The 7765-nt window shown below is 38.5% G+C and overlaps 2 protein-coding genes across 3 annotated transcripts; one reads left to right on the top strand and one right to left on the bottom strand.

Annotated features, from left to right (window-relative positions):
• Window positions 1–278: 278 nt before the first annotated feature.
• Window positions 279–3692, bottom strand: LOC140830912 (UDP-D-apiose/UDP-D-xylose synthase 2-like). Its single transcript, XM_073194490.1, has 9 exons — window positions 3255–3692; window positions 2742–2834; window positions 2546–2653; window positions 1596–1710; window positions 1392–1525; window positions 1208–1309; window positions 1026–1118; window positions 810–945; window positions 279–721 (listed from the first exon to the last, which is right to left on the bottom strand). The coding sequence occupies exons 1-9, from the start codon at window positions 3531–3533 to the stop codon at window positions 609–611; spliced, it is 1173 nt and encodes a 390-aa protein (XP_073050591.1). The 5' UTR covers window positions 3534–3692; the 3' UTR covers window positions 279–608.
• A 95-nt stretch (window positions 3693–3787) lies between these two features.
• LOC140829798 (uncharacterized) lies at window positions 3788–7436 on the top strand. 2 transcript variants are annotated; one of them, XM_073193091.1, is made up of 4 exons: window positions 3788–4132; window positions 4225–6915; window positions 7002–7071; window positions 7140–7436. In XM_073193091.1, the coding sequence occupies exons 1-2, from the start codon at window positions 4087–4089 to the stop codon at window positions 6714–6716; spliced, it is 2538 nt and encodes an 845-aa protein (XP_073049192.1). In that variant the 5' UTR covers window positions 3788–4086; the 3' UTR covers window positions 6717–6915; window positions 7002–7071; window positions 7140–7436. The 2 variants fall into 2 exon arrangements, with proteins under 2 accessions (XP_073049192.1, XP_073049191.1); XM_073193090.1 differs by having other exon boundaries at window positions 7002–7067; window positions 7140–7435.
• The last annotated feature ends 329 nt before the right edge of the window (window positions 7437–7765 follow it).

The following is a 7765-nucleotide window of genomic DNA, read 5'->3' as shown; positions in this document are numbered from 1 at the left end:
TCAACCTCACCAACTATATAAATACAAGATTAATTATGATAAACTTGAAATCTACTTAAAATTAGACTCATTTCAAAACTCCAAATCAAATATTTTCATCTCATCCAACCACAACCTTAGGTCATTCCCAAGCACAAAAGCCACCATAACACACGGACATTGACGTAGTTCAGGGTTTTAGCTCTCACATAATCTCGACGCAAACAAAAAATTCCAAAACATGGAATAAAATAAAATTAAATAAAAAATATATATGAAAATTTTCAAAGACTGAAAAGTAGGAAACAAAATACAACATGCTCTCCATTTCATAAAACCAAGAATAGGTGGTCACTGTAACAAAACCTGAAGGGAACAATAATAGCTTTAACTCGTATGATGTCCAGGATAATATAATGGAGAGTACTATTATGTGATTCCTCAAAGAACTAGACTTACATGAAGGTTACAATTGCGGCGGACCGGCAGTAGACTACTGGGACTCGAGATACAAAGAATGACTCGTATATATGAAGGAACAATACCAAATTCGTAAAGATTCGAAGAGTTACATAGGCCACGGGGAAATAACAGCACCCGGAGGTGAAGAGCAGAGCTTCTGGATTTAATCAGCTTGCAGTTGGTTTTGAGGTGGCCTTCTTGATAGCTTCAGCATATGTCCTGTGTTGGTAAGTAAGAGTTGACTCGAGTAAATCCCATAGAGAGGTCTTCGGATTCCACCCTGACAATCACATGAGTTGAAATGAGTAAACTAGGGAAAACAATGGTTTTTACGAGTAGACAAGTTCCGTCTAAAAATGAGTCTTTACCAAGTTGTCTGTTGATTATTGTCATGTCAGGAATTCTCCTGTCACTGTCGTCGTAACCTTCCCCATAAAATTCTTTGGAGCTAACATCAATAGTAGGGGTATCCAGTGGAGATTCTCTACTAACCTTTGAATAAACCTGCAAAAAAAAGAAACAAATTGAGACTAATACATAATTTAAAATTTATAGAGAAGGAAAGCACTGTGTCCCATCCTAACCTGTGTCATCATTTCAGCAAGCTGCCGAACGGTAACTTCATTGTTAGGGTTTCCCACGTTAAATATCTGACCATTTGCCCTGGATGGATTTTCCTAAGGAAAACAGCACCATCAATTATGGGTTTGTAAGATTTACTTGAATAGGAATACAAGGGTAAGTAGGTAACACATATTGAACTTACAATCATCAACAGAACAGCTTCAATGGCATCCTTGATATAAACAAAGGTTCTCTGTGATTGGCCGCCATCCACAAGCTTAAGTGGTTCATGCCTTAAAAGATTCTAAATAGAAAGAGAATCAACAGCCAATAAATAAACAATTTCAAAAGTGTGGTGACTGATCAGCGAGTCAAAATGATCTTACATTGCTAAAGCATGCTAGAACTCTAGGAACACCTTCACTCGGACCATCAATCCCAGGTATAAAATCCATTCTAGGACCGATCCAATTGAATGGCCTTACAATTGTGAATTCAAGGCCATTTTCAGCACCCTCCGCTAGGAAACAAGAAATTCGTGAAAAATGTAACTCCAAAACCAAGTAGATGAATAAAGATTAATCGCTCACCATAGATCAACCTCTCAATTAACTGTTTCGCACATGCATATGACCACCTCTGCTTGTCAATTGAGCCAAAAATGCAAGGGGATTCATCTTCTTTAAGAACATAGTAGGCAGGGTCCTGATGAAAAAAGGTGAATGATGATTGAAAATTCTTCACCAGACTTGTCAATCCACAAAATTGAAAATAACACTTGCAACACATTAGTGGAAAAACTGGAATAGTTCAAGACTACTCAGTATGGTTGAAAACATAATGGACAGTGTGAGTAAACCAATACAATTTATCCTCTTTTGCTGGTATTGACCCAGATTTGGATGCTCAAGTAGAGTATGGAACATTCCAAAAACTTGCGGATCCAACTACATGAAGACAGTTTAGGACTTGCCATCTACATTATTACAAGTTTTTTCACCCTAAAAGAAGCAAGTACATCACACTGATTTTAAGCTGATAGGAGGATAACAGAAAGAGAAGTTAGCGAAGAAGCTTTGGTGGTAATACTAATGTAAAGCGTAAACTAAACCAAACTGTTACCGATGTAGCCAATACTTGTACGGACAGTGTTAAGACATTATTTTCAAGATACCGTCATTCTATTATTACTTCACAGATGGCAAATATCCAAATGATCGTGATTTTTTTCATTATGATCAAGATAGAATGGGAACTAGTCAAGGGTGGTGTGAAGCACATTTGTCTATATGAACGAAACTAAATAATTTAAAATAATGCCTTGTGGCCTGTGGGTCCACGTGAATAACTTTTATATGAAATAAACAACTTGTAATCTTGATCTGTCAGTCCAGCTGTAACGGCCAGAAAAAGCAGTCAACATGGAACATTGAAAGAGACTCGTCTCATGTGGAAATGTACAAAAATAAATGTATCAAGAAAGCACAGTTCCTCCAGTAACAACATCCACCCAATCTAGTGGAAACCAGCAGCCACTCACCTGTCGCAATGGGCTATCTTTATTTAGAAAAGAACCAATTGTTTTTCCATAGATTTCACAAGTGGAGAAATGTATGAGACGCTTGCCGTTCTCGGAACAGTATTTAACCTAAACCCAAACACATAAAAAAACAAACATTTCAATTGGTCCAAGTACCAATCATCACTGTCCAAGAATTTAGCATAAAAGCACTTACCACCGGGAGAGCATCAATGAAATTGCTGTAAATTGTGTCAAGCGGACGCGTATTGTAATCCGCTGGAGTGCATATAGCAGCAAGATTTATAGTCTAAGTCACGAGAAAACTCAAAAATAAGCCCAGTTTCGAAAATAACGAGCGTGCAGTAGCATAACCAATCGAGCAATAAAAAATTGTGGAGAAAAAATTAAGAAATTAGTCTATAATGAATACATCTTTCCCCGCAAATATATAATAACTATGTAAACGAAGCTAACGTTAAAAATTTACTAAAGAAAGAAATTGACGAAATGCTGCGAAAACATCAAACTCAAACCAGCAGAGACCAGAAAATCTGGTCAAGATCTGAATAAGCTTCAAATGAAGAAGTTTTCCAACCAACAGAACACGTGAATAAGAAACGAAAATGAAAGTTCGAGAAAACGCAAAAATATAAGTTGAACAAATCTTATCGACGAAGCACCAACCAAAAAAATGCAAAAGAAACATCGAGAGGTTGATGAAAATTACAAGATCTGCCATCTTGATGAGTCCTTCAAGGCGCGAGTCATTCTTAATGTTAAGGCGATGGAACTGGATGCGATCCACCGACAGGGGAGAGACGCCACCGGATGGCTCAAGTAGGTGCTTGATTTTGTCATTATAAACATCAACCGCCAACACCTTGTGCGGCGTCTCCGCCATCAGCTTCTCGCATAGATGCGAGCCAATGAAACCTCCGGCGCCGATCATACATATCGTCATCGGCTTTATCAAATTGCCGTCCAGATCTGCTCTTCCACTCGCCATTTCTGATAAAAATTCCTTTTCCTCTTCGCTGATTCGCCTTCGAATTTCACGGAATTTGCGATTGCGCGTTTGTATGTGCAAGCATGAGTGAGTGAAGGTATTTAAAGCTGGAAAAGGGAGGGAGGAGAGGTTGGCAGAACGTATGGCCCTAATACATTTATTCTGTGGTGGATCTATTCAATGCTGCTCATATTATTATGGGATAATGCTCATTTTCGTCTTTTTCGTTACTCGTTTTTCTCATTTCAGTCCTTCATCATTGTTGACTGATTAATTAATCCTTAATGTTTTTAAAATACGCCCGAATTGGTCCCTGCCGTTGCCCCGACGTTAAGATTAACGTTGACTCGCATCACGTGCTACTCACATGCCGATTTCTTCATTAACTTTGACTCATATCACGTTGACTCCTTCACCTTTTACTCCCCAACTGTACAAGAACCCTAATCCCCAAATTAGACGTATGAAGTAAAGGGAAAGGCGAACACGAAGAAAGGGAAGGGCGAACTCGAAGAAACACCCCCGAGTTGGTTTTTGAAATTACTGTTTGGTAATGGCTAAAAGAAGTATAATGTCTCTTGAATTCACCCCGAATTATGGTAATGTTTCTCTTATTCTGTTCGACTACCGTTGACAGATAAAATTTTTGAGATTTATCACATTTACTTATGTTTGCTCTTGTGCATTTTAGGCTGGATGCGAGAACCCACTCTTATTACAATTAAGTTGTACTACAATGGTTCTATGGACAGCAAGCGCAAGAGGAAAACGTACAACGGTGGTAATACTGAATACTTTGATTTTGTGGATATGGATAAGATAGGCTTGATTGAACTCTGGGGTTATGCTGAGCAAGTAGGATGCGTGGAGAAAGATAAGCTCAGATTTTGGCACAAAATAGGTAAATCTTTGAACAATGGTAGATATTTGGAAACTGATGATGATGTGGTTCAAATTAGGAACCACGTCCCCAAAAACTATGAAGTGGAAATTTATATTGAACATGATGAATTGGTTTCAATATATGAGATAGATGCAAGTGGTGTTTTAGAGAAACCCAAAGAAGGTGAACTGAAAACAAGGGTTGGACAGACTGATGAAGTTGAGGCAGAATTTTATGATAGTGATTTCGATTTCGCTGTTGATGATAATATTAGGGGAGAAGGAGAAAATATAGTCATTGATGGTGATATTTCCAATGATTTGTTTGAGAGAATGCAAGGTGATGAAGGAGATGATGATTGTGCAGAAAGTGATGAGTTAGAGAGTGCATTTGATTCTCAAGAGGAAGATTCACAAAAATTCGAAATGTATGCCTCCTCTGAAAATCCTGATTTGAAGCTTGGTATGATATTTAATTCAAAAAAAGAGGCAAAGTTTGCTATAGAGAGTCATTGTATTAGACGAGGGATGGTAGTCAACTTTGTCAAGAATGATAAGAGTAGGCTTCGAGGTGTGTGCAAAAATGAAGGATGTGAATGGGTTATTCATGTGTCACCCGTGAATAAGGACAGTTGCTGGCAGATAAAGACGTTTAAACCCGAGCACAAAAACTGCTATTGGAATGTTAAGAACAAAAACATCAAGTCAAGCTGGTTAGGTGAAACTTTTGTGAGTAAATTGAAATCAAATCCTAAGTTAGGTACCAGAGAGTTCCGAGAAGAGGTTAAATCTACTTTGAATGTCTCCCTCACATATAAACAAGCTTATTTGGGTCGGAAGAAGGCATTAAAGCTAGTTGATGGCAGCATAGCGGAGCAATTTAGCCAAATAAGAAATTACTGTGCTGAATTGAGAAGGTCCGACGAAGGTGCATCTGTGATTCTGAAACTGACTGATGGAGATGATGCGCCAAGATTTCAGAGGCTGTATGTGTGCTTCTCGGCCTGTAAACAAGGTTTTAAGGAGTCTTGTAGACCTGTGGTTGGAGTGGATGGATGTTTTTTGAAAACCAATATTGGTGGGCAGTTGTTGACAGCAGTTGGCCTAGATCCAAATAACAACATTTTTCCAATTGCTTATGCATTGGTGGAAGGAGAGACAAAGGATAGTTGGATGTGGTTTCTGCAGTTGTTGAATAACGACATTGGCTTTGAGAATGAAGATGGTTGGACCTTCATGTCTGATAAGCAAAAAGGCTTGATTCCTGCCTTTGAGAATTTGTTTCCGAATGCCGAAAACAGATTTTGTGTTAGGCATCTGTACACTAACATGAAAAACGATGGTTTCAGAGGTGTGGGAATTAAAAATGCCCTTTGGGCTGCGGCTAGGGCAACAAGAGTTGAAGAGTTCAAAAGGCGGATGGAAGACTTGAAGAAGATAAATTCTGATGCGTATATCTGGTTGAGCAAAAAACCGGAACAACATTGGTCCAAGGCATACTTCAGCACGATTCCAAAATGTGATGTACTTCTGAACAACATGTGTGAGTGTTTCAACAGCATGATTTTAGATGCAAGAGAAAAACCAATCATTTCAATGTTCGAAACATTAAGAAATTTGTTAATGGTGAGGTTTCAAACGAACAGAGCGAAGGCCGAGAAATGGGTTGGTGTGATGTGTCCAAAAATTAGAGTTGTGTTGGCAAAGAATAGCAAGGAAGCAGCTGCGTTTAGTCCTTTGATGGCTGACGAGACACATTTTCAGATCACAGGATTACACCAGCAGCACTCTGTTGACCTGTGTAAGATGACTTGCAGTTGTAGGAAATGGGATTTGACTGGAATTCCGTGTGCACATGCTGTTTGTGCGATTTGGTGTAAGCAAGAAAACCCCGAGGCTTATGTGCATCGTTTTTACAGTGTATTGAAATACAAGCAGTGTTACTCGCGCTCCATCATGCCCATTAATGGATCAGCCTTGTGGCCTGAATGCCAGTTAACTCCTCCATTACCACCAATGTACAAAGAGAAAGTTGGTAGGCCAGCTAAGTTGAGAAGGCGACAACCTGATGAAGTTCCTGCTTCAAGACAATCAAAGTTGAAAGGTGTGAAACGAAACAACAAGTGTCGGACATGTGGTGGGTTTGGACACAATCAAAGGAGTTGCAACATTACTAAAGCAAGTGGTTTAGATAACCCATCACAAGAAAACAATGACATGGCCAGCGGTCCCATTCAAACACCGCAAAATTTCTCTGAAATGGATATAGGTGATGTACTGGAGTTACTTTTACGATATTGAAGTTACGTATTTTAATTTTTATCTAAATAATATTGAGCATTTCATAGGTGACATTGAATCTGCACCACAACCATGCACTGAAGCCGAATTTGTTGCGACTGGACAAGGCAACACAACGTCAGATGAAAGCGAAAGATTCATTTCGAATGCAGCTGTTGAACTTGCTGAAGCAGCATTCAATAAAAGGAAAAAATTACAGGTTATAAAATACTTGTTGTGTATTTATGTTTAGTGTAAGTGCAAATAATTAATGTACAAATTTTGGATTTAAATGTTTGTTTTCAGGTAGTACGACAACAAGCAAGTGGCGTAACAATTACTGGCAGCTCTAACAGAATCTCATCAGTTCATGTAAGTGCGAATAGACCTGTTAATATTATTTTTGTGAGTTGGATATGTTTGAGTGTAATTAGTCTTTTTCAGGTCGATAAAGTACTCAACAAACAAACACATGTTATTGTGAAAGGCGGAAGGAACTTCGTTACTGTGTCTAGTTTGAGAGCTTCGTTGGATGATCAAAGGAAAAAAGCACCGACAGAATCAAATGTGTCTCGTTCAATTAAAGATGCTGCAAAGGAAAAGGGTACTGGATCTTCCTCAAAATGTTGAAAGCACTGGATCTTCATCAAAATCTTGGATGGTTTTGGAGCTAGTGGTTGATGACATATTATGTTGTTTTGTTGGATTGGGTTGGTTGTGGAAGTAGGCGATGTGGACAAGTTATTTGTTTTTTGTTGGTTTGTAATGGTTGTGGAAGTAGTTGTATTGGACAAGTTATTTGTTTTTTGTTGGATTGTAATGGTTGTGGAAGTAAATGTTATGGACATGCTATTTGTTTTCTTGTGAATGAAGAAGTCTTGTTTAGTCATTCACTCACTGACATAAATTAGTATGTGTGTGCTGGAGACATATCAGAAATGAAACAAAATAATGCTGGAGAAAAAACAGAAGATGGTGCAAAACAATTGCATACACATTGTTGCAAACTCAGTTCCAAACACAAGATGAAGACTCATACACTGCTGGTACTCAAGCCATTGTTGAAGACA

The sequence above is a fragment of the Primulina eburnea genome, chromosome 4, assembly GCF_022965805.1.
Source record: "Primulina eburnea isolate SZY01 chromosome 4, ASM2296580v1, whole genome shotgun sequence".
Lineage (NCBI taxonomy): Eukaryota > Viridiplantae > Streptophyta > Magnoliopsida > Lamiales > Gesneriaceae > Primulina > Primulina eburnea.
The sequence above is the reverse complement of the archived record's forward strand: the minus strand, read 5'-3'. Positions and strand labels throughout refer to the sequence as shown.

What these genes read in the sequence shown, in the direction of transcription:
- LOC140830912 (XM_073194490.1), bottom strand. Translation starts at nt 3,533, where the DNA reads ATGGCGAGTGGAAGAGCAGATCTGGACGGCAATTTGATAAAGCCGATG. An exon ending in AATTGAGAGGTTGATCTATG is followed by an intron (nt 1,526 to 1,595) that starts GTGAGCGATTAA and finishes CTTGTTTCCTAG; the next exon opens with CGGAGGGTGCTGAAAATGGC. An exon ending in TTCTAGCATGCTTTAGCAAT is followed by an intron (nt 1,310 to 1,391) that starts GTAAGATCATTT and finishes CTTTCTATTTAG; the next exon opens with AATCTTTTAAGGCATGAACC.
- LOC140829798 (XM_073193091.1), top strand. Translation starts at nt 4,087, where the DNA reads ATGGCTAAAAGAAGTATAATGTCTCTTGAATTCACCCCGAATTATG. An exon ending in TGAATTCACCCCGAATTATG is followed by an intron (nt 4,133 to 4,224) that starts GTAATGTTTCTC and finishes TGTGCATTTTAG; the next exon opens with GCTGGATGCGAGAACCCACT.